The sequence below is a fragment of the Dama dama genome, chromosome 4, assembly GCF_033118175.1.
Source record: "Dama dama isolate Ldn47 chromosome 4, ASM3311817v1, whole genome shotgun sequence".
In the NCBI taxonomy this organism is placed as follows: Eukaryota; Metazoa; Chordata; class Mammalia; order Artiodactyla; family Cervidae; genus Dama; species Dama dama.
The window spans coordinates 69,262,669-69,288,678 of NC_083684.1; the positions used below are offsets into that span (position 1 = coordinate 69,262,669).

A 26,010-nucleotide genomic window follows, 5' to 3' on the forward strand; every position below is an offset into this window, starting at 1 on the left:
CAAAATTATAGCAAATTCAATAAAGACTTAAATAATAAAGCAAAACAAAAAACCGTGCTTATTTCCGAGTCTCTCCTGTGAGACACGGCATAAAAGCAAGGATTTCTGGCTCAAAGATCAGACTCAGTGATCTCCAGGAGGCAGGGTGAGTAATAGTCCCCTAATGACAGTTTTGCAAAGCTACCCAGAACCTCCACGTCAAAAGGGATACTAGAGATGTGGTGAAATTACGGTTCTTGGGTGGGGGCTTATCGCAGGTTGTCACGGGCCGGGGGGGCCCAATGTAGTCACGTGTCCTTTTTTAAAATATAATTTTACTTATTTATTCATTTGGTTGCTGCTCACAGGCTTAGCTGCTCTGCAGCCTGTGGCATCTCAGTTCCCTGACCGGGCATCAAACACATATCCCCTGCATTGCAGGGCAGATTCTTAACCACTGGACCCCCGGCAAGTGCCCACAAGTGTTTGTTAAAAGGGAAGCAGGAGGGTGGGGGTGTGTGAGGCAAGATGGGAGGAAGGAAGCAGAGGTCAGAGAGAAGAGGCGCTCCCCTCCTGGGTCTGGAGGAGGGGGCTACACGACAGGGAACACAGGCCGAGTCTAGAAGCAGGAAAAGGCAAGAACGGCAACGGGAAAGTAGCAAGTAGTGGAGGCTTGGGGACAGGTTTAGGCTTCTGCTCTCTAGAACTGAAGGAGAAGTAACACTGGGCTGCCCTCGTCCGCGGTGCCCCTGGGGCGTCGTTTCCGGTTCCACAGGAAGCGCGTATGCGGCTGTACCGGATGTGTGGCCCAGGGCCCTGTCTCCGCCCCAGAGCGGGGCACAGTGCTTTGATGCCAGCAGAGGGTCATCGGCGCTCGTCAGTCCACCTGGGTGGGGGCTCATCGGACTTCACTGAGGGACCCCGCCCCGCTGCACCAGGCTTCAGCCAACAGGACGACCATGACCAGGAGAAGCAGGGCAGCCAGGCTCAGGCGGACTTGAGTCTCCACAGAAGGACGCCAAGCGGCAGGCGCTGTGGGAGAAGAGGCATAAGGTGCCGATGCCCCTGTGTGGTTGTTGGTTAGTCAGTTAGCTGTGTCCTTGTGACCCCATGGGCTGGCCCACCAGGATCCTCCTCATGGGATTTCCCAGGCAGGAGTACTGGAGTGGGTGGCCACGCCCTTCTCCAGGGCATCTTCCTGACCCGGGGATTGAACCTGGGTCTCCTGCTTGGGAGGCAGATTCTGTACCACTGAGCCACCTGGGAAGCCGTCCATGCCCCTAAAGGACCCTAAAACCCAAGCTCATTTCTGCAGACCTCTGGACCTGGTGGGAAGCCCGCCCAGCCCACCCCCTTCGGGGTAAGCAGTTAAGCACCTTTCTTTCCTCCTGCGTTACGGGCGCTGTGCTGACACCGGCGGGGGCTTCTGGGGTCAAGAAAGACAGGACTGGGGCTCTGGAGGCGGCCAGTCCCCGCCCTGAGCCCGGCCTGCTCCTCGCTTGGTGTTCCCCTGTGATTCGACCGTTCCCAGCAGACACCCTGACCTCAGTTACCCTTGAGCTCCTGCGTGCCTCTTGACCTCTGGGTCTTGGCCCAGGGCTGGTTCCTCTGCCTGTCCTGCGCTCTCTACAAGGATCAGCCCTCGGATTTCATCCCAGTGTCTGTTGAAAATAGACCCATGAGGGACTTTCTCCTTGAGCTCTCTTCTGAAACACTAGCCCTTTCTGTCAGTCTTATTGTCTTACACTGTGTGACTCTGTTTTTCCCAAATGGTCCTTATTTGACACATTTTTATTCTGACAAAAATGAAAATACATATAACACATGTGTTAATATAATCTATATAAATATTTTTCTGCAAAGCATATATTATATTTAATAATAGCTCTCTCTATATATGTATGTATGTATATATATATATATATATAATACATATATATACATGGAGTTCCCTGTAGCTCAAACAGTAAAGAATCTGCCTGCGATGCAGGAGACCAGGGTTCAATCCCTGTGTCAGGAAGATCCTCTGGAGAAGGGAATAGCAACCCACTCCAGTACTCTTTCCTGGAGAATCCCAAGGACAGAGGAGCCTCACGGGCTATAGTTCATGGGGTTGCAGAGTCGGACACGACTGAGCGACGAACACACACGTACATACATATAATATATAACAAATACATCTGCATCCATGTGGTTAATACTCTGGGTCAGAGAGAAGGGAACACGGAATCTCGTTTCAGTTTTCCAGCTAAGCTCAGTCACTCACCAGTTGCACATCTGGGCTGTGTGCTGCTGGGAGAGTCAGTGGTTCCTGAAAACAGAGGTGAAGTGGGAGATATCTTCCTTATTTCCACCCAGCCAGGCTCTCCCTTCCCAGAGTCCCAGGGACCCACGTGGCCCGTCCCCGGCCCGTCCCTTAGAGATGCGCGTCTAAGCCGATGGTGTTCACACACCCCCCCTCTCACGGTCCTATCCCCAGCCAGTGCTTTAACTGCACAGAGTCAGCGCCCAGGGCGGGGGTCAGGTGGGTGGGCTGGGCTTCCTCCTCACCTTCGACCTGAAGCTGCAGTGGGTCACTGGGCTGAGACCACACATAGGGGTCGTCGAGGAAGGCACCGTAGCATCTGTAGGTCCCTGCCTGTGTGGAGGAGACTGGATTCAAGAGGAAGATGGTCTGGTGTCCTCCGTGCTGGGGGGTGGAGCTTTGGTTCTGGGTGATGTGATCTCCATCTTCTTTGGTGAGGATAAATACATCATAGTTGATTTTGGAGAAACACTGCAACTTCACATTCTCTCCTGGAGCCACCGCTGTGCCAGCCACGCTGGAGAGGGAGGGCTTCTCATAAACTCCTGAGAAGGAAGGAAGTTCAGTGATGAAGGGAAGGGTCACCTATGCACTGTCCCTTTTTGTCCCCTGGGAGCAGACGTGGCTCTTGTCTCTCTCCCCTGCTTGTCCCCCTCCCCCTTGAGGAAGTCTCTCGGCATCATCTTGGAGACCTCCCCAAGGACAAGGCTTGGTCCTCCTGCTTTCTGTCCTCACAGCCTGGTCCTTCCCTCGGCAGAGGGGTCCGTCCCAGCTCTGCTGCCTCGTTGTCCCACTCACCAGTCATCACCAGCTGCAGGGGGTCACTGAACTGGGACCAGCGGCCTCCTCTCTGATAGGAGCAGTGGTACAGCCCTGTCTTGTCTGTTGTAATATCTGTGAAACTCAAAGTGTTGGTCTTCCTGTGTGTGATCTGTTCCTCTTTGTCCATGGGCTCAGGACTTCCCACTTTTGATATTCTGTACTGCTCAGCTTGTTTAGGTCCTTGACACAGGAGGGTCACAGTACCCCTCCATGGAACTATGGATCCAGGCACAGCTGTGATACGAGGTGGGGGGAGATTTCCTAGAACACAGGGAACAGGTGATAGACACACAAGCGTTTCTGCCTCCACCCTTCTATTTCTCCCCCTCTTACAGCCCCCAGTCTAGAGTCTGAGTCCCCTCTTTCCAGCTGCCAAGAGAGCTGATATGAGGCTTAAACCCTGCTGGGTCCTCAGGAGTATCACAGAGACACTCACCCTTCTGTGCCCAAGTGCTCTGGCTCAGACACAACCCTAGAAAGAAACACCCGGTGAGGACAGCACAGCCTTAAAGGACCCCCAGCCCTGCCCTCCTTAGCCGTCTATTTGCACCCAACCCTCTCTCCCCTACTGACCAAGACAGAGCAGCGAGGGAGGAACCACGGACATGATCCCGCGTTCAGGCTGAGCGCTGGACTTGCTGATGCTGAACGGAGTTGTCCGGAAGAGACACAGACATCCAGGAAGTGAGGTTGTGGCCCTGCTATGGCTGTGAGAACGAAGGCAGTCAGCATCCTCATTCCCCCTAGTTCCTCTGGGTGAGGATTAAAGTATCTGCCCTTAAGAAGACGTTCATCATCTGTACTTCAGCCTGAGGGGTCTTTCTTGTGTCACGTGGCATGTGTGATCTGAGTTACCGGACCAGGGGTCGAACCCACAACCCCTACACTGCAAGGCGGGTTCTTAACTGCCACACCCCCAGGCAAGTCCAGTCACCTGTGCATCAGATTATCATCTGTCTAATCTGATTCCTCTCTTTCTTCCCCAATCCCGTGTCAGCATTTTATTTATTTATTGCAGGAAGTGTCAAAAGCTTTTATTCATTAGTTTGTTTTCATTTATTTTTATTAGTTGGAGGCTAATTACTTTACAATATTGTAGTGGTTTTTGCCATACATTGACATGTGTCAGCATTTTAATCTTTGCATAATGCAAGGGGTAAGAGACTCTCAGTGTAAAAACAGGAGGGAAATAAATTCCGCTGTGAGGATTGCTCTGAAATCCCCTGTGTATTCAGGGCCCTTGCCTCTTAAGGCTGCATTCCAGTTCTTTATATGCAAATCTGGGGGAGTGTTGAAGAGTTCCAAAGCTACAATCACATGGTATGTGGCAATTGTCCGAAACATAAGTTGCTGGAGAGATTGTTGCAGAGTCACTAGGAAAGTAACTCTTCTGCCCTTTCCTGTTTGCCCGTTCTGGTTTCCCCAGCCCTAGAAGGACCTATGAGTAATGACAGAAATGAGATCACTGGCCAGTTTAACCTAACTGCTGATTTACGCTCTACTGAAGGCCCACCATGTCTTGCCAGCCCTGTATATTCTTTTCTTAGATTAAAAGAATAATGAAGAATTAAGTCCTTAAAGAGTAACTAGCTCTCTACTCCCTTAGGGATCCCTCAGGCTGATCACATGGGCAAGATAACTTCTGAAAAAAGATCTGTGGGAGTCCCTGGTGGTGTAGCTAGGTTGGGACTCCACCTTCCAAGGCAGGGACTGTGGGTGTGACCTCTGAAGGGGTAGCTAAGATCCCATTTGCCTTATGGGCCCAAAACCACAACATAAAACAGAAACAATATTGTAACAAATTCAGTAAAGACTTTAAAAATGGTCCACATTAAAAAAAAAATCTTATAAAAGGAAGAAAGTGTTAGGAAAAACGCCGCGGGAGGAAAAAAGCCGCCTCTAAGGACCGGTGGTAAAGGCCTTTTATTAAGCGTCGCTCTCGGGCAGAACTCCCGGGGGCTGGTGAGTGAGGAGACAAAGGGAGTCTGCAAGGTATGAGGGGTGGGAAGGGGTTTTATAGTCCGGGCAGGCATCCAGGCCAGGTCTTTTCATATAAGGAAGAAAGCGCGGGCTACAGCGGTGGTCAGTGTCCGAGGGCTTTACGTTGGTACCTGATTGGGCCAGGCTGCAGGGGGCCAGCCCCTGGAAGTTTAGCCAGCCTCCGGAATTTGCCTTGTAGCACTTTCCCGGGGCATGCTCCGACCTTTCAGAAAGATCATGAAGAGTCAGTCAGTCAGCGGCGTGCAACAGAAAAGGACGCAGGGACTAACCTGCCTCGATGACTTACTGAGATTCTTTGCCTTTAAAAGCTGTCTTAGCCACACAGAATCCGCGGAGTGGGTTCTGGGACATGGGTCCGTCTTCTTCCCAGATGGCTGGCCTTCTGATTAAAGCAAATTTCCCTTTCTACCAACACTTGCCTCTCCAGTACATTTTTTTAAAAACATATTGTTTGATGTGGGCCATTTTAAATGGTCTTTATTGAATTTGTTACAATATTGATTATATGTTTTGGTGGTTGTTTGTTTTTGGCCATGAGGCATGTGGAATCTCAGCTCCCTAACCAGGGATCAAAGTCGCACCCTCTGTGTTGGAAGATGAAGTCTTAACCACTGGACCACTGGGAAAATCCCAATACTGGTTTTAGAGGGCGAGCAGTTGAATCCAAGCTTGGTAACAATTATTCATCCATCCCCACCCACTTCTGTAATATTCCCAACATTATGTCAGCATTGATTATCCACTGGTGTCAATTTTGAACCTAAATGAGATACGTACATACCAGGTGGTTCAGTGGTAAAGATTCTGCCTGCCAACGCAGGAGACACAGGAGACGCAGGATCCATCCCTGGGTCGGGAAGATCTCCTGGAGGAGGAAATGGCAACTCACTCCAGTATTTTTGGCTGGAGAAGCGCATGGACAGAGGAGCCTGGCTGGCTATATAGTCCACGGGGTCGCAAAGAGGCAGACAGGACTGAGCAACTGAACACACACACACACATAAGGTTAAGTCACGACTTTGTTCTTAAACTTTCATTCTGGCTGAAACTTACTGAATAGTTATGGCACCTATTCTGGATATAGTTGTTCCATTGATTTAAAGTAGTCCCTATCATATTGTGATAATGCTATCTTTGCAAAAATCTAAGATAACTTAAGACACCCTGGGCTTCCTAGGTAGCTCAAACAGTAAGGAGTCTGCTTGCAATTCAGGAGACCTGGGTTCAATCCCTGGGTCAGGAAGATCCCCTGGAGGTGGTAATGACAATCTACTCCAGTATTATTGTCTGCAGAATCCCATGGATAGAGGAGCCTGGTGGGCTACAGTCCATGGGGTCACACAGAGTCGGACCGGACCTAGCACGCATGAACAGACACACGTAGATCTAAAACTTTTCCAGTTAGAATTCCTTCAGGACTTAAGAACTACTGTGACATGGGATACAGGCTTTATTACAGGGATTGGACTTGATGGGACTGTGACCATGGAGGAAGAAATTTGTGGAAGGCCACTGGTTGCATCGTGGTCCTCCTGATGTCATGAAAAGTCAGCCAGACTGGGTGTTGAGAGGTGAACCTGGGTGTGTGTGGTCGGGGGTGGGGCGGGGGCAGATCAGGGGCAGAACTGGAGCGCTCGAGAGGACCAGTGTCAGCCTGTCCATCTCTGGCTCCCTTCTCAATGAAGCCTAGGGCTCTTCATCGAAGGTCTTCAAAAAGGCAGGTGCAGGTGCTGGCCTCGTTGAAGGAGCTGGGGGAGTTGGAGGCCCTGGGCTTGGCTGTGAGCTCGCACTGGGCCGGCAAGTCCCATATAAGGTGTGTGGGCTGAACACAGGCCCCCTGAGCGTGATCACGTTCAGCATCTGGGTGTCAGCAGGCCTGCAGCTTCACTTCCACCTTCGGTGCCTTGCGTCAGTTCCTGTTGCGGTCATCCCTAACCCAGCGCTGGAGGGGGAAGAAAATTCTAGGAAACATAGTACAAATTTAGCTAAACCGACAGAGGGGAAAGCCACAGTCACTGCTTCTCGTCAACGTGGCTTCCAAAACACATCCTTTAACCACACTCTGGGCTTCCCTGATGGCTCAGTATGTAAAGAATCTGCCTGCAGGGCGGGAGGCATGGAGACGCAGGTTCGATCCCTGGGCCGGGAAGATCTCCTGGAGGAGGAAAATGGCAACCCACTGCATTACTCTCGCAGGAAACATCCCAAGGACAGAGGAGCCTGGCGGGCTACAGTCCATGTGGGGCGCAAAGGAGCTGGACACAACTGAATGACTAAGCACAAAAGCACACAGTCGCATTTCCCTTTTGGATATAGACGTGGAAAAACCAGGCTTTCAGTTGACACGAGAATGCAATGTTCCTCATACAACTGGAAGCATGCCACTCATCTCCCGGTAGAGGGTACGAAGGCTTTTATCCATCGTGGGGTGAGGCTCAGTCCTTTCCTAGTCGAGTCATGCTCTTAGTTTGACAACTGGTCAGGTATCAGAATCACTGATGTTTGTGCACTTTGACTGGTGTCTCCCTTTTCCCCACCTCCCCAGCCCCTGGCAACCACTGTTCTACTCTCTTGTCTCCACAAGTTCAGCGTTTTTAGATTCCACATATAGGCGATACCTTTCACCATGTCACTTTCTCTGTCTGGCTTAATTTCACTTAGCAGAATGCCCTCCAGGTTCATCTTCGTGGTCACAAATGGCAGCATTTGGAGACCCAAATTAGAAGCAGGCGATCTATTTTTTATTTATTTTTCAACTTTTTCTTTTGTATGGAGGGTTATAGCCGGTGAACAATGTTGTGATCATTTCAGGTGGACGGAGAAGGGACTCAGCCCTACCTTTACATGTATTCGTTCTCCCTCAAACCCCCTCCCATCCAGGCTGCCACATAACAGGGAGCAGAGTCCCCTGTGCTCTACACAAGGTCCTGGTTGGTTCTCCATTTTAGATACAGCAGTATGTATATGTTGATCCCAAACTCCCTAACTATCCCTCCCCCAGTCCTTCCCCGTGGCCACCATAAGTTCATTCTTCAAGCCTGTGAGTTAGAAGCAGGCGGTTCAGATGGTGGGTTTTATTTCTCCTTCTCAGGGTTACAGTCCTGCCTTGTCCATGACCATCACCTGCCTGTCTACAGATACCCATGGTCTGGCTTAAGTCAGTTGTAACGGCACTGGACATGCTGTTGAAGTGTTTTTGAATTGTGGCTTCTTATCAACTTAACCAGTGCTATGTTCTGGCCATGGAGTTCCTCTTTTGAATATCCGACCACCTCTGCAGGCTTGGTCTACGCTCCCCAAACTCACTTATTCCAACAGAAGGCTGTTTAATTGCACCCCTCTCCCCTGCCACCCACGAGTTATATGGACTTTGGGGATGTTGGCTGACATTTCAGCCTTAGTTTCTTCACTCATAAATGAGAATGTTGAGAGCACATGTAGGGTCACGGGATGATTAAATATAATCATGTAAAGACTGGTTCACAACACGTATGATTCCAGGGATACATATGAGATTGTATCATTTCCAGCTGTTTTTCTGAATTCTGAAATATGTGTGTGCATGTGTGAGTAACCGGAAAAGACCCTGATGCCGGGAGAGACTGAAGGTGGGAAGAGAAGGGGACGACAGAGGACGAGATGGTTGGATGGCATCACTGACTCAATGGACATGAGTTTGAGCAAGCTCCAGGAGATGGTGAAGGACAGGGAAGGCTGGCGTGCTGCCGCCCTGGGGTTGCCAAGAGTCAGATGTGACTGAGCAACTTCAACAACAGCAGCAACAAATGTGTGAGTGAACAACTACGTACTTGGTGATTTAGTTGGTTAGTTAGCTATTGGGCTTAGCTCATAGTTCAGGGCACTGGCTGGCACGCCTTATTGTCTTGATTTGAATCCTGGATCAGCTGAGTGTTACTTAAAAAATTTTTTTTGGCTGCGATGGGTGGCATGTGGGATCTTTGTTCCCTGACTAGGGATCAAACCAGTGCCACCTCCATCATTGGAAGACCAGAGTTTTAACCACTGAACCACCAGGGAATTCCCCTGAACATTACTGTTTAGCATTCAAAATACTGAAATAATAATAGTACCTACTTCATAAATTTTATGAGATTTAAAGGGTGTAATATGTGCAATGTCGTTACAATGGTTCTAAGCAATAGTTTGTTCCACAATTTTATTGTTATTAACAAAATAATAGTTTTATTATTAATAAAATTAACACTATTATTAATTTTCATTTAAAAACCAATCATTGATACTTCCCTTTAATTATACAGGCTGTTAAACCATCCTTTAAAATGCTGAATGGCACTGGAGCCCATGGCTAGCATAACCTCTTTTGGTAGCTATTAGTTTTCTTGGGCATTTGTTTAATTTGCGCAAGTGTCATCTCTCCCAGGGGTGTATGAACGTGTCCCCATTCTTTATGAGATGGGCTTCCAATAAACACCATTTTTGGTTTAATTTGTACCCACTGTTTATTGGTGAAGTTAATCATCAATACATTGGCTGGATTTGTATTTCAATATTTCTGGATCATAAGTGTGAGTATTGAAAAAAGGATGAGAGATGCGACTTTTTACAGAGTGAAAGAGAAACACATTCCTAGGGTTTGTATTGTACATATATGCATAGAAGCATCAAATTGCCAGATACTGTTTATAAACAGTAGGTTGATACATAGCAAGATGGGATTTCAATTCCCATTTGCTTAGGCTTATTGATTGATAAGACTAAACAAAATACTATGTAGTTTATTTTGTGGGGAAATAGAAAAGTTGACAACAGTAATCAAGGTTTTTCTCCTATGTTTTGAGTAAAAATATTCAGACAGTCTCTGGTCAATTATCTTCCAATTTCAGCAAATCAGGACAAAATAGAAAACACTTCTTACACACACACACACACACACACACACACACACACACACAGTGTGTGAAGTGATGGATGTGTTAGCTTGATGGTGGTGATTATTTCACAGTGTAAACATATATCAAAATATCACATTGTGCACCTTAAATATATAAAATGTCTATTTGTTAATTATGTTTTCAAAAGCTGGTAAAAAAAAAAAAAACCTGACTCATGAAAAAAAATCAACAACAACAACAAAAAAACAGAAAGAAACTTGCATGTGCTCAGTCGCTAAGTCAAGTCTGACTCTGCAGCCCCACGGACTTCGTCAGGCTCCTCCGTCCATGGGATTTCCCGCAAGAATACTGGAGTGGGTTGCCATTTTCTTCTCCAGGGAATCTTCCCGACCCAGGGATTGAACCAGGTCTCCTGCAGCTCCTCCATTGGCAGGTGGATTCTTTACTACTAAGCCACCTGCGGAAGCCACAAAGAAACTATATAGGACTAAAAATAACCATGTACATGTGCAGTTGGGGCAAATTCTGGACAAAAGATACAAAGAGACCCAAAAGCCCAACTGCCAATTTTGAAGAGCCTGGAGCAACAGCAGAGGCCTGTGTCGTTCCCCCTACACTCAACACCTCCTTAGAAGGGGGCAAACCACTCAAGCCACCCCTCCAGCCCGACCCCTGGACACTCCTACCCTCTCCCCATATAAGGAGCCAGCTCACCCTCCCCTCCTCAGGAATAAGCAAGCTGTCCAGGGAAACTGTTTTTTGTTCTCGCTTCCCTCTGCTGCAGCAGAGACCCTGGTCAAGTCCCGCCTGAACTTCCTGTCTGGCCTCTGATTAGTTTCTGTTAGTGGGGGAAGGTCAAGGGCTCTGGGGGATGTAAGAATCACCTGAGGAGCTTTGGAAGCCTCCTGGCTTCCTAAAGCCCACCCCGGACCAATTCAATTAGGATCACCAAGGGCAGGACCTGGGCGATTGCAATGTGAGTCGCATTTTCAAGATTGAGAACCAGCCACTGTTAGTAGGAGGGCCATTTCAGCCTGGGCAGGAAGTCCAGCCCTCACCCCGGGGCCTAGGGGCCAATCCCAGAGCACAGGCTGGTGGGGGACTTTTCTTATTGGAGATTTCATTTGTGTGAAATACCCACAGGCTGCAACTGGGTCCTAGCTGGAGGGAGGTGAGTACCAACTATCCAGCCTGTTTCTCTGTCTTGTCTTTTAAGTCAGTGGCAATCATTGGTCGAATCTGTAGCACTGAACATTGCAAGTTTTAATGGCTGGCATAAGGCTTTTGTCATTTTTTTTGGCCAAGCAGCAGCCTCTGGGATCTTGGAACCCATGCCCCCTGCAGTGGAAGCACTGAGTCCTAACCACTGGAGTGCCAGAGAAGTTCCTTAGGAGGATTTTTTGCAGTCCTCAAGCTGAGCTCTCTCTTTATTAGGTGGAGAAAAGACTTGGATGGGGGTAGCTGCCAATGACTTCCTATCTAATTTTTTCCCTTCTGATTGTCTTGCTTTAATTGGCACATTTCAGGTGTGGTGATGCTTTTCAATTATTGTGCTCTTCTGATTTAGCATTTTAATTTTTTAAAAGTTTTTTTGATGTGGACTATTTTTAAGTCTTTATAGAGTTTGTTACAATATTGCCTCTGCTTCCTTTTTTTTTTATGTTTTGGTTTTTGTGGCCTTGAGGCATCTGGGGATCTTAGCTCCCTGACCAGGGATCAAACCTATGCCTCCTGCATCGGAAGGCAAGGTCCCAACCACTGGACCACCGGGGAAGTCCCAGCATGAGTGTTTTTATGTTAAATATCTTCTAACGATCATGTGCCCTTATCATACATTGTGTTTTGAAATATTTTGCATAATAAATCTTCTGATTGGGTGTACTTCTTCCCCACCCTACCGTGTACTTACTAAACTGTGTTTTTCATCTTGTGAATCATCCCTGAGTGTTGCCCATTTAATGCACGAGGATGTAAGGATTTTTTTAATTTGCTTCTTGTTTCACTGAGGCTTCCCTGATAGCTCGGTTGGTGAAGAATCCACCTGCAATGCAGGAGACCCTGGTTTGATTCCTGGGTCGGGAAGACCTGCTGGAGAAGGAATAGGCTACCCACTCCAGTATTCTGGCCTGGAGAATTTCATGGACTGTATAGTCAATGGGGTCACACGATTGAGTGACTTTCACTTCAGTGAGGAAATGTCAGTGATTGAGAGCACAGATTTTTGAGTTAAGCTCCTGGATATAATCTTGGCTTCAACTTGAGCAACTGTGAGAACCTGGGTCTTTGTTTCCCTATGCCCATGATCCTGTAACTAACATTTATCATAATCACCTGGAAGGTTTGTTAAAAACATATAGTTTCCTGAGCCCATCTCCAGGGATACTGATTTTATAGGCCTGGGATAGGGCTTAAGAGGAGAAGGGCATGGCAACCCACTCCAGTATTTTTGCCTGGAGAATTCCATGGACAGAGGAGCCTGGTAGGCTGTAGTCCATGGGGTCACAAAGAGATGGACACAACTGAGCGACTAAAACAGCAACAACCATGATTCTGGGAACAGGGTCTCTATCACCAGAGATGTCTGCAAAGAACATGGGTGGAGGAAAGTGGGAGAAACCAGCAGGACTTGGCACTTAAGAGTCTGCCCTGGGTCCCATCATCTCTGCTGGCCCCACAAACAATGCTTTACCAAACATTTGCTTTTCCATCTTCACCTGTATTTCCCTCCTCCCCTTTGAATTCCAAGCTATTACCTTCAGCAGCCTCTTTTTGTTTAAGCTGAAGATAATTTTTAAGGGGAGGGTTTCAGCCATTTTGGTGGTATTTTCCTGGATAATTCAATTTTCCTGGGTTTTTGTTCTTGTATATGTTATTAAAAAATTTTTTTATTCTCTTGTTAATCCATCTCATGTCAATTTAATTCTTAGACCAGTCAGAAGAACCCAGGAGGGGGGAAGCCCATTTCTTCCTCCCTAACGCTGGTCCTTTACAGTATGAATGTTCCAGTTGAGTATAATCACTTTCACTTCAGTGCTCTCCCCTTGCACATCAATACAGGTGAAGAGGAGAGACGGAAACACGATGGAGAAATTCTCAGTCTGGAAGGATATACTGTGGTCAGGAGATGATGGTGGTTTCCACTACAACATCACCCAGAGAAGCCCCAAGCTGATAACATACCTGAACCCGCAGCCACTCACAGAGTTCACCCCACTCACCATGGTGCTGCATGGTCCTGCCGGAGTCGGGAAAACCACGCTGGCCAAGGAGCTGATGCTGGACTGGACGCAGGATGACCTGGCAGAGACCTCCAACTCCGCCTTCTATCTCAGCTGCAAGGGGCTCAATCGCAGGGGGCCGTGCACCTTTGCAGAGCTGATATCTGCCAACTGGCCACATGTGCAGGACGACATGCTGGCAATCCTCGCCGGGGCAGAGAAAGTCCTGTTCATCCTCGACGGTTTTGATGAGTTGAAGGTCCCCTCGGGGGCGCTCATCCACGACCTATGTGGTGACTGGAAGGAGCAGAAGCCGGTGCCCGTCCTCCTGGGAAGTTTACTGAAGAGAAAGATGCTGCCCAAGGCCACCTTACTCATCACCACCCGACCGGGCGCCCTGCGGGAGCTGCGGCTCTTAACAGAACAGCCGCTCTTCATAGAGATCGAGGGGTTCTTGGAGGAGGAGCGGAAGGCGTATTTCCTGAAACACTTTGGAGAGGAGAGTCAGGCCCTGCGAGCTTTCGACCTGATGAGGAACAACGCAGCCCTGTTCCAGCTGGGCTCGGCGCCCTCCGTGTGCTGGGTGGTCTGCAGCTGTCTGAGGCAGCAGATGGAGAGCGGGGCTGACCCGGCCGCCACCTGCCGGACCACCACGGGCCTGTTCCTGCGCTTCCTCTGCGGCCGCTTCCCCCCGCCGCCCGGCGGCGGCCCCAGGCCGGGCCTGCAGGCTCCGCTCAAGCCCCTGTGCCTCCTGGCTGCTGAGGGCGTGTGGACGCGGAGCTCTGTGTTCGATGGGGACGACCTCAGGCGACTTGGGGTGGCCCCGTCTGCCCTCTGTCCTTTCCTGGACAGGAATATTCTGCAGAAGAGCGAAGACGGCGAGGCCTGCTACTCTTTCATCCATCTCAGCGTCCAGCAGTTTCTGGCCGCCGTGTTCTACGTCTTGGAGCCGGAAGAGCAGGAGGCGGCCGGGCTGGGCGGCCGCCGGGGGCGCGTTGGGGATGTGCGGAAACTGCTGTCCCAGGAGGAGAGGCTGAAGAACCCCAGCCTGACCCCCGTCGGGTACTTCCTGTTTGGCCTCTGCAACGAAAGAAGGGCCGTGGAGCTGGAGACGACTTTCGGCTGCCTGGTATCAACGGCGATCAAGCGGGAGCTACTGAGATACACATTGATGCCCCAGGGGAAGAAATCCTTCTCGGTGACGGACACGAAGGAGGTTCTGCGCTGTCTCTACGAGTCTCAGGAGGAGCAGCTCGTGAAAGATGCCATGGCCCACGTCAAGGAGATGTCCATTCACTTGACGAATACATCTGAAATGATGCAGTCTTCCTTCTGCCTTAAACATTGTGCCAACTTACAGAAGATCTCACTGCAGGTAGGAAAGAAGATATTCCTGGAGAATGATCCCGCATTGAAATCAGACCCTCAGAATGAGATGTAAGAACCCATTTTTTTTTTTTTTTAAACTTTACTAGTTCTCCCATCTTCAGCTTCACACTGTTTTAGGAAGAGGACAGAGTCTCTTATGACTCCTTCTGGTTTAGGGTCTGAATTCTCACTGAAAATTCTTCTTGCCACCTTGCCATTAAAGCTGAGAAACACGATATTCAGATGAGGAATGGGGGCTTTGGAACCTTTTACTGTCATTGTTGACATGTGGGCTCAGCACGCTCTAGACATTTCATATAATTTCCCTCCTGCCAATTCTTTTCCAGAATTTTGTTTTCATATATAGTCACCATGCCATCCATTATATCCCAGGACTTTGTTATCTTACAACCGGATGTTTGTGCCTTTTGAAGAGCTCACCAGTTTTTCCGCCACCCCTGCCCTTTTGTTGATGGTTCTCTTTCATAGATGTTCCTGTCTGTTTCTCCTAGGTCACAGCACGACCATCATTCTCTCCAGCTCTGGGCGGATCTCTGCTCTGTGTTCAGCTCAAATGAGAACCTGAACTTTCTGGATGTGAAGGAAAGCTTCCTGAGTCACTCCTCGGTGAGGATTCTTTGCGAGCAGATAACCCACGTCACCTGTCATCTCCAGAAAGTCGTGTAAGTGGCAGCTGATCCTGCAGTTCAGTTCAGTTCAGTCGTGTCTGACTCTTTGCAACCCCATGGACTGCAGCACTCCAGGCCTCCCTGTCCATCACCAACTCCCGGAGCTTACTCAAACTCATGTCCATTGAGTCAGTGATGCCACCCAACCATCTCATCCTCTGTCGTCCCCTTCTCCTCCTGCCTTCAATCTTCCCCAACACCAGGGTCTTTTCCAATGAGTTGGCTCTTCACATCAGGTGGCCAGAGTATAGGAGTTTCAGCTTCATCATCAGTCCTTCCAGTGAATATTCAGGACTGATTTCCTTTAGGATGGACTGCAATGGGGATTTAAAATGTGAGAGCAGTATTGGAATGTCAAATTAGGCTCCATCCAGCCAGGTGGTCAGAATACAAAGAATTGGAGTGGTTGCTTAAAAAAAAAGATTTATTTACTTATTTATGGCTATGATGGGTCTTTGTTGCTGCACAGGCTTTCTGTAGTTGCACAGATCAGGGTCTTCTCATTGCGGTAGCTTCTCTTGTTGCAGGGCATGAGCTCTAGAGTGCAGGCTCAGTAGTTGTGGTGTGTGGGCTTCGTTGTCCCATGGCATGTGGAGTGTTCCTGGATCAGGGATCAAACCTGCGTCCCCTGCATTGGCAGGTAGATTCTTAACCACTGGACCACCAGAGAAGTTCCCCTCACAGCCCTTAATGGTCCACACATTCAAGGAGTCTGTAACTTATTTGCTGACTTACAGTCCATAACTTACTGTGGCTTGAATGAAAACTGTCTATGGAAATGCAACTGACTACATGGGGATATAGTAGGAAGTGATTTATTTTTTTACCAGAAAAAGTCAGGCATTGAGGAGGAGGGAAAGTTGTGTGTGGACTGAATTCTGAAAGAAATAAAGGACATAATGCTGTCTGAGAGGAAGAAAATTCTCTCTATACTTCTGGCTGGTAGGAAAATGAAATTGATATGAAACAGATTAGGAAAAGAAAATCAAACATTTAATAGCATCTATACATGGGAGAGACCCAGAAAAACTGAGCAACTACCCCAGTAACTGAAATCCTCATGTTAACTACAATCTTCCATTAAAGACAATAAAGGATGATGAGGGTTGTGGTTTGGGACCTCAAAGGGGAGGAAGGCAATTCACTTGGAGATGGAAATCAAATGTTTGGTAGACAGAGGGTGAGATCTGTATCTCCTGCATTGGCAGGTGGATTCTTTACCACTGAGCCACCTAGGGAAGCCTAGTTACAGGAACAGAACTATCTAAATTCTTCAGGAAGTGAGGGGAAAGATCAAAGTGTCTTCCCGAGTGTTTTCAGTCCTTGTTTGTTCTCAACTTGAAATAATCTTCATGTCAAAGGGACATCTTGGGGTGACAAATTTTGTTCCCCTACAATATAAAAGGATAGGGATAGTTTATCTGAAGATCAGCATAAGCAAAGAGAAGAGAGCACCAACCCTTTACCATCCAATTCCATCTTCCTTCTCATCATCATATACTGCTTCCACTAGTGGTCTGTCCTTCTCTTCTTTCCAGCTATCACTCCATTGACTGGTTCTTCAAGTCAGTTCAGTTCAGTCACTCAGTCCTGTCCGACTCTTTGTGACCCCATGGACTGCAGCACTCCAGGCTTCCCTGTCCATCACCAACTCCCGGAGCTTGCTCAAACTCATGTCCATTGAGTCGGTGATGCCATCCAACCGTCTCATCCTCTGTCATCCCCTTCTCCTTCTTCCTTCAATCTCTCGCATCATCAGGGTCTTTTCCAAGGAGTCAGTGCTTCACATCAAGTGGCCAAAGTACAGGAGTTTCAGCTTTAGCATCAGTCCTTCCAATGAATATTCAGGGTTGATTTCCTTTAGGATTGACTGGTTTGATCTCCTTGCAGTCCAAGGGACTCAAGAGTTGTCTCCAACACCACAGTTTAAAAGCATGAATTCTTCAGCACTCAGCTTTCTTTATAGTCCAACTCTCACATCCATACCTGACTATTGGAAAAACCATAGCTTTGACTAGACAGACCTTTGTTGGCAAAGTAACGTCTCTGCTTTTTAATATGCTGTCTAAGTTGGTCATAGCTTGTCTTCCAAGAAGCAAGCGTCTTTTAATTTCATGGCTGCAATCACCATCTGCAGTGATTTTGGAGCCCCCCCAAAATAAAGTCTGTCACTGTTTCCATTGTTTCCCCGTCTATTTGCCATGAAGTGATGGGACCAGATGCCATGATTTTCGTTTTCTGAATGTGGAGTTTTAAGCCAACTTTTTCACTCTCCTCTTTCACTTTCATCAAGAGGCTCTTTAGTTCTTCTTTGCTTTCTGCCGTAAGGGTGGTGTCATCTGCATATCTGAGGTTATTGATATTTCGCCCAGTATTCTTGATTCTAGCTTGTGCTTCATCCAGCCCAGTATTTCTCATGATGTACTCTGCACATAAGTTAAATAAGCAGGGTGACAGTATGCAGCCTTGATGTACTCCTTTCATGATTTGGAACCAGTCTATTGTTCCATGTCCAGTACTAACTGATGGTTCTTGACCTGCATACAGATTTCTCAGGAGGCATGTCAGGTGGTCTGGTATTCCCATTTCTTTCAGAATTTTCCAATTTGTTGTGATCTACACAGTCAAAAGTTTTGGCATAATCAATAAAGCAGAAGTAGATGTTTTTCTGGTATTCTCTTGCTTTTTTGATGATCCAGTGGATGTTGGCAATTTGATCTCTGGTTCCTCTGCCTTTTCTAAATCCAGATTGAACATTTGGAAGTTCATTTGAAATAGCTCAACTGGAATTCCATTGCCTCTACTAGCTTTGTTCATAGTGGTGCTTCCTAAGGTCCACTTGACTTCACATTCTAGGATGTCTGGCTCTAGGTGAATGACCACACCATCATGGTTATCTGGGTCATAAAGATCTTTTTTTGCATAGTTCTTCTGTGTATTGTTGCCACCTCTTCTTAGTATCTTCTGCTTCTGTTAGGTCCATACCATTTCTGTCCTTTATTGTGCCCACCTTTGCATGAAGTGTCTCCCTGTCCCCATCTTGACTTGTGACTTGACTTGCGCTCTGCGTCCTCAGCACCATCCATCTACAACACCCAAAACAGAACCGCTTCATTTTATATTCCCTATCCCTGGGTCAGGAAGATTCCCCTGGAGAAGGGAATGGCTACCTACCCCAGTATTCTTGCCTGGAGAATCCCATAGACAAAGGAGTCTGGCACGCTAGAGTCCATGGGGTTGCAGGAGCCAGACACAACTGAGTGACGAACACTCTCACTTTCAGGATTAAAAACGTCTCTCCTGCCAGTGCTTACCGGGACTTCTGTCTGGCTCTCGTTGGTAAGAAGACTGTGACACACCTGGCTCTGGAAGGCAGTTTCCATGGTGATAAGATGCTGCTGCTGCTGCTGTGTGAGGTCCTGAAGCACCCGAGATGCAACCTTCAGTGTCTGAGGTGGGTCTTATGTCACTGCTGTCCTCAGCATGAGAAGGATGCTGTGAGTTCTGAGCAAAACAGAGGACTGCCATGCTGATCGGGCACCATGCTAAACAGGGGAGCATATTCCCAGATATTAACAGAATATCGATGCTATGTCAGCCAACAATCTTCCCCTAGCCAGCTAGTCTTGAATAGTGAGCCCTGAATGCAAAGAAACACTCAGAATTTCATTAAATTAGAAAAAAAAATCTATTACTCTGTTCAGTTCAGTCATTCAGTTGTGTCCAACTCTTTGTGACCCTCTTTGTGACCCCATGGACTGCAGCACGCCAGGCTTCCCTGTCCATCACCAACTCCAGGAGCTTATTCAAACTCATGTCCATTGAGTTGGTGATGCCATCCAACCGTCTAATCCCCTGTTGTCCCCTTCTCCTCCTGCCCTCAATAAATGATGTTTCAAAGTGGATTACCAAATCTCCAAAATGACAAATGGCCGGTGCACAGTCTCCTGGTTTTGCTCATTGACTTGAGACACTTTACATTTTGCCTTGTATTCAAATTATTTAAGTGAACTTACAGTGTCCTTTTTATAGGTTAAACTTTGAGGGAGGAAAGGTACTGATTTTTAAGAACTCCAGGTTTACTTATGACATACATTCTAGAAGGCAGAGTATGGATTGATTATATTCTTTATTTGATTGACCTAAAAGGTATCCTCTCTCCCCAAAGTACAGATGAAGGAAGAAAAATGAATATTAAAAAGTTCAACTAACTTGTGAACTTGAGCAAACTCTGGGAGATAGTGAAGGACAGGGAAATCTGGTGTGCTGCAGTTCCTGGAGTCTCAAAGAGTCAGACGTGACTTAGCGATGGAGCAATAACAACAACTTGTAAATACTGTGAATGTAGTAAGGGGCGGAGCCAGGATTCAAACAAGCTTGTCCTAAAGTCCTGTATTCTGATCTGTATCTACAAGAGCAGCTGAGCTTCAGACCCCATGTGATGGGTTAATGGGTTGCCCCAATGTTCTCTAAAATAGCTGTATCACATTCATTTTGATCCACAGAAGTTTCCAATTATTCTGGCAACACAGACTTCAAACTTTTGGACCCAGCTGCCTAAGTATCCAATTGTTTCTCCTTGTTTTAGTTAGCATATTCCCTAATAACTTCTGAAGTTGAAGTTTGAGTATCAGGCATCAACTTTTTCCCAATAGAGTCACGTTTAAATTTAAGTGGAAGGTGGGAATATGTGGATATGTATCATTGATTCATTTGTCATACAGTAGACTAATATAATGTCATAAAGGCAACTATACTCCAATAAAGATTAATTAAAAAATATAAGTGGAATTAGGACAGCCTTAGTTCAAGAAAAATGATGATGTAAAAGGTGGGGTTTGAGAAATAGCAGACCACGTTGGTGAAACTTCACTTAGAATTGTATCATGGAGTTTTTCTCTTCTTAGCGATGAGGCTGGATGCTGATCCAATGGGCATGGTGCTACTTGAGCAAACAAAGGAGATCCGTTTTCTAATAGTTCAGTCCAGGGTTTGACATGTGTTGGAGTACAACAAGATAAGAGTCAAAGATACAGTCTTCAGGGAAGGATAATAAGCTGACAGGGTCTCTGCCCTCCCAGAAGAATGACTTGCCCCCGTTTATCCCACAGGCTGGGGTCTTGTTCTGACACCATCCGGCAGTGGGCTGACTTCTCCTCGGCGCTCAAAGTCAACCAGTCCCTGAAATGCCTGGATCTCACGGCCAGTGAGTTCCTGGATGAGGGTGTCAGATTGCTGTGTTTGACTCTGAGACACCCAAAGTGCGTCCTGCAGAAATTGTCGTAAGTCCCTCTTTTCCCGGGGAGCGTCTTCATCTTAGGCCTGGAGTCACATAGAGAAGAGCAGTGGTAAGACCAGACTTACAGGGCGCATCCTCTGGGACTTCTTACTTGGGGGGAGAGTCCCGATTCCCCTTTTTGGTCCCAGGTGGGTGATGCATGCTTTAAAAAAAATGTGTGTATGTGTGTGCGTGCTCAGTTGTGTCTGATTCTTTGCGACCAATGGACTATAGCCCACCAGACTCCTCTGTCCATGGGGTTTTCCTGGCAAGAACACTGGGGTGGGTTGCCATGCCCTCCTCCAGGGGATCTTCCCAGGGATCAAATCCACATCTCCTGCATCGGCAGGTGGATTCTTTACCACTGAGCCACCAGGGAAGCCTGCATTTAAAAAATATTATTAATTAATTAGGCTGTGCTGGGTCTTAGTTGCTTACAGCAAGTGGAATCTTAGTTTCCTGATCAGGGATCAAACCCAGTCCCCTCGCATTGGGAGTGCAGAGTCTTAACCACTGGACCACTAGGGAAGTTTGCCTGCCTTTCTCTCATTCCTGGTCCTTCAGGCTTTGATCACTAGCATAGAATAGAGCAGGTGGGGACTTTCAAGAAGGGCTGTCAGCTGAGAAGTTTGAACTTTGGAAATGTCTCACCATGTAGGTGGTGCTTTTTCGCAGGTTGGAGAAGTGTCAGCTTACAGAAGCCTGTTGTAAGGAGCTATCTTCTGCTTTGATTGTCAACCAGAGGTTGACCCACCTGTGCTTGGCCAAGAATGACCTTGGGGATGGCGGGGTGAAGATTTTGTGTGAGGGCTTGAGTTACCCCGAATGTCAGCTACAGACCTTGGTGTAAGTCCCTGCTGGCTTCTGTGTGTGTGTGTGTGTCTGTGTGTTGTATGTACATATACACACCTGGATTCAAGTAGGACAGACCCTGGAGCACTTAATAATTCCCCTTGAATGAAACCAGGAAGATCCTGGTGGAAATCAGGAAAAGAACAGGTAGAAACAGATGCTAATGTCTGCATGTCTTTAAAGAGTAAGGTTGACTTGCCAGCCTCTTTCTATTCTGAGAATTCAAGATAAGCAGTTAATTCTCAGGTCTGATGTTCTGTGTATATTCTGAAAGTTCACATGACATATAGCAGCAATTGGGGTGGATTGAGTTACACAGTAGGGTTTAAGACTGGAAAGCAGAATCAGGAATTCAGTTTATAGTGGCAGAGAGAGAAAAGGAAAAGGTCATTTCTGCCTCAATAGTGTTCATTAGAAGAATATAAAACTTCCTGTATGATGTCACACAGATTGGCCTGTTTTTTTTTTTTGAATTTTTAAGAACTTATCATTTTCATTTTTTGAATTTTAAAAAGTGTATTATCATTTTCATTGTGATTACTAATTTTATTGTAAGAATGCTTAACATGAGATCTAGCCTCCTAGATTTTTACTTTTTAAACTTTATTCTATATTGGAATATAGCCAACCAACAATGTTGTGATAGTTTTTTTCAAAACTTTTTATCTCGTATTGGGGGTTTATAGTCAATTAACAATGCTGTGATAGTTTCAGGCGAGCAGTGAAGGGCCTCAGCCCTACATATACACGTATCCGTTCTCCCACACTCCCCTCCCATCCAGGCTGCCACACGACCCTGAGCAGAGTTCCCCGTGCAGTACAGGGAACTTGCTTGTTGTCTATCTTAAATATTGCGGTGTGTACATTAGACTTCCCTGTTCTAAAGGCAGAGATGATTCAGGTGTCTAATCAACACAAAGTGTCTGGTACTTAGTTAGTACTTACTGTGCATCAGGTATTCTACTAAATTTTACAAGAATTTAAAAAAATCCTTACAAGCACATGCCATAGTTACCTTTGTTTCAGTTGTGCTAACTAGCTATTAGAAAACCAGAGTTTAGTCCCTGAGTTTGCCCATGGTCACACCTTTGTGGCAGGTGTGAAGCCCCCTGTATTCGTCGAGTTGTCAACGATCATTATCTTAAAAACATAAAGGCATTGTTTGACCAGACCTTCATTTTGTAGGCTGTCAAAACTTGGAATTTTGAATTTTGCTTCAGCTCCTCTCCCCAAGCTCCCCAGGTTCAAGTATAACTTTTTTAGGGTCTCACCCAGTACAAGTCATGGCATCTTTTGGTCCAGTTACCATCCACCTGCTCCTTGTCATGTCAGTTCAGACTCTACCCTGTTGCTATTATGCCATGCTTGGGGCACAAGGTATTCAGGGGAGACCTGTCTAGTTGTATTATGGGAACACCCTTCTATGTGGTCAGGAGGACTTGTAGGCATCTAAGCTTGTTGGAGAGTCTACAGTGTTTAAATCAGAAACACAGCCTCTCAATGTTAGGAATGTGGAGATTTTGGTGTACTGCATTGTTCTGGGACAAATACAGGGCTTGAAATAAAACATGAGACAGGGAGCATGGAATCCCAAAGACCTGATCATGCAGGAAAGAAAGGAGGCTTCAGATCCTGTCTCAGGTCTGTCTGAACCCAGACCCCTTCACCTGCATAACATACTGTCATGGAAGGAAAGCCTGTATCTTGGATGTGTGTTTTTTTCCTCCAAAATGAAAGGGGGCAGAAGAGGCCAGCTGAACACTCTACCACCCAGGCAGGGTGGAAATGCTCATCATTCCATGTACATGTTTTCTTTAAAGTGTATTTATTTAATTTGGCTGCATCTTGGGGTGCAGGCTCAGTACTTGTGGTTTGGGGTATGGGGTGGGGGGGCTAGTTGCTCCACAGCATGTAGGATCTCAGCTCCCCCGACCAGGGATCGAACCTGTGTCCCCTGCATTGCAAGGCAGATTCTTAACCACTGGGCCACCAGGGAAGTCCTTCCATTTGCATGTCTTTATATATAAGCCTACATGAAAGTGTGTGACTTGAGATAGAAAATAAGTATTAATAGCTGGATGTAACCGCCACATCACAGGGTATATGTCACAGAGGGATAACAGAATTTCTTTTTACAACTGTCTTGGCAGGCTGCGTCATTGCAACATAAACAGACATGGCTGCAAGTACATCTCAAAGATTCTCCAAGGAGACTCCAACCTCACCAGCTTGGACCTGGGTTTCAACCCCATAGCCACTGGACTGTGTTTTCTCTATGAAGCTTTGAAGAAACCAAACTGTAACCTGAAATGTCTAGGGTAAGTCATTTTCTTCATTTTAAAGATGTTTGAAAATATTGTTGGTTTTTCTTTTTTGCCAGCAATGAACAACTGAAATTTTGTCTTTTCATGACATTATAGCTCTTTTTCTTTCTTTCTTTCTTTTTCATTTATTTTTATTAGTTGGAGGCTAATTACTTTTGATTTTTCTTTTTTTTTAAATTAATTTATTTATTTTACTTTACAACATTGTATTGGTTTTGCCATGCATTGACTTGAATCCGCCATGGGTGTACATGTGTTCCCCATCCTGAGCCCCCCTCCCACCTCCCTCCCTACCCCTTTAAAAAGATTATTGAGTATAGTTGATTTACAATGTTGTGCTAATGTCTACTGTACAGCAAAGTGAATCAGTTGCACATATATCCCCTCTTTTTTAGTTATCTTTTCCTATATAGGTTATTACAGAGTATTGGGTAGAGTTCCCTCTGCTATACAGTAGGTCCTTGTTAGTTACCTATTTTATACATAGTAGTGTGTCTGTATCAATCCCAAGCTCCCAATTTACCCCCCTGCAGCCTTGTTCCCCCTCTGGTAACCGTAATTTATTTTCTATATCTGTGGCTCACCTTCTGTCTTGTATAGGCCCTTTTGTACTATTTCTTTGGGTCCCACATGTAATCATTATCATATGATGTGTCTTTCTCTGACTTGCCCCAGTCAGTGCATTATAGTGATTATGGCATTGTCTCTGAACTAGTCTGTGGGTTTTGATTCTTGATTTCCTAATGTTGGGTCTCAACCCATCACCCCAAGATGTCTTTCAACCTGCAAGCCAGGCCACAGCACGTGTCTTTCAAGACACAAAAGTTCCTTGGGTCACTGTGGATAAAAATCTGAAGGTTTTTTGTGTTGGCTTTTTTCCACCTGGGTTTTTTCATAACGTCTTTCAGAAAAACCCAAATAAACTTTTTTGGCCAACCCAACATAATAGCCCACAAGAGTCTATGTGCTCAGTTGCTGAGTTGTGTCTGATTCTTTGTGACCCCATGGACTGTAGCCCACCAGGCTCAGACTCCGTCCATGGGACTTCCTAGGCAAGAATACTGCAGTGGGTTGCCATTGCCTTCTCCAAGAGTCTATGGAATCCTATAGTTAGTTATGAGCCACTCTTTCTTTTTTAAATTGTTTATTGGATACTTTAAAACTTTTATCTTTAATCGGAGGATAATTGCTTTACAATATCCTGTTTGTTTTTGCTACATATGAACATGAATCGGCCATAGGTGTATGTATGTTCCCTCTCTCTTGAACCTCCCTCCCACCTTCCAGCCCCTCCCACCCCTCTAGGTTATCTCAGGGCACTGGATTTGAGCTCCCTGTGTCATATTGTAAATTCTCACCGGCTCTCTAATTTTACACATGGTAATGTATATGTTTCAATGCTGCTCTCTTCATTCATCCCACCCTCTCCTCCCCGCACTGTATCCAAAGGTCTGTTCTCTACGTCTGTGTCTCCATTTCTGCCCTGCAAACAGGTTCATCCATACCACCTTTCTAGATACCATGTATATCGATGTGTTAGTATAAGATATTTGTCTTTCTCTTTCTGACTTACTTCACTCTGTGTAATTGTGGGCCACTCTTTCTACTACCCTGCCAGCTTGGCATCTCAGCTATACTGGCTTCCACCCCTTCAGTTATCATCATGGTTCACTCTGTATTCTGTTTCTTTTTTCTCATATCATCTTTCCAATGTGGAATTCATGGACTATCACCAATCTACCCAGTCCTCCTCTGTTTTATTAATCCTATTTATTTTGTTTCAGTACTGTTATCCCATCTTCAACACAACAGGACCTGATGTGGCTAAAATAAGCTCCACAAAGAAAATAACTTTCATGTCTTCCCTACTAGGTCCCCAGGGAGTAAGGGTGTGCCTGGCCGCCCGGTAGGTTCTCCGTTAAGAACATGCTTACATGAGTGGCTTTCTCTACTTCCTCAACAGGCTCTGGGGCTGCTCCATCACCCCTTTCAGTTGTCAGTATCTCGCCTCCGCTCTAGTCAGCAGCCGGAGCCTGGAAACGCTGGACTTGGACCAGAACGCCTGGGGACAGAGTGGCATCGTGGTGCTCCTTAAGGCTTTAAAGCAGAACAATGGCCCCTTAAAGACACTCAGGTTGAAGATGGACAAATCTACCGTGGAAATCCAGAGGCTGTTGAAGGATGTGAAGGAGAACAATCCCAGACTGACCATCGAATGCAGTGATGCCAGAACAACCAGATCCTCATGTTGTGACTTCTTTTCCTGAATGCGCTGAGATATTTCTCTCATGTGTCCTCAA

General features: G+C 46.6%; 1 protein-coding gene and 1 long non-coding RNA gene across 2 annotated transcripts; one reads left to right on the plus strand and one right to left on the minus strand.

Annotated features, from left to right (window-relative positions):
- Nucleotides 1-942: 942 nt before the first annotated feature.
- Nucleotides 943-25,982, plus strand: LOC133054894 (NACHT, LRR and PYD domains-containing protein 2-like; the record flags this gene model as incomplete). The annotated part of the gene is made up of 8 exons (XM_061140293.1): nt 943-1,032; nt 13,039-14,636; nt 15,080-15,250; nt 18,564-18,710; nt 20,368-20,538; nt 21,210-21,380; nt 23,537-23,704; nt 25,674-25,982. Coding segments are annotated over 8 exons (2,820 nt in total), but the record flags the coding sequence as incomplete, so codon positions are not given.
- LOC133054898 (uncharacterized) lies at nt 10,117-12,308 on the minus strand. Its single transcript, XR_009692528.1, has 2 exons — nt 10,866-12,308; nt 10,117-10,438 (listed from the first exon to the last, which is right to left on the minus strand). It is a non-coding gene; the product is annotated as an uncharacterized LOC133054898 (long non-coding RNA).
- Nucleotides 25,983-26,010: the final 28 nt, after the last annotated feature.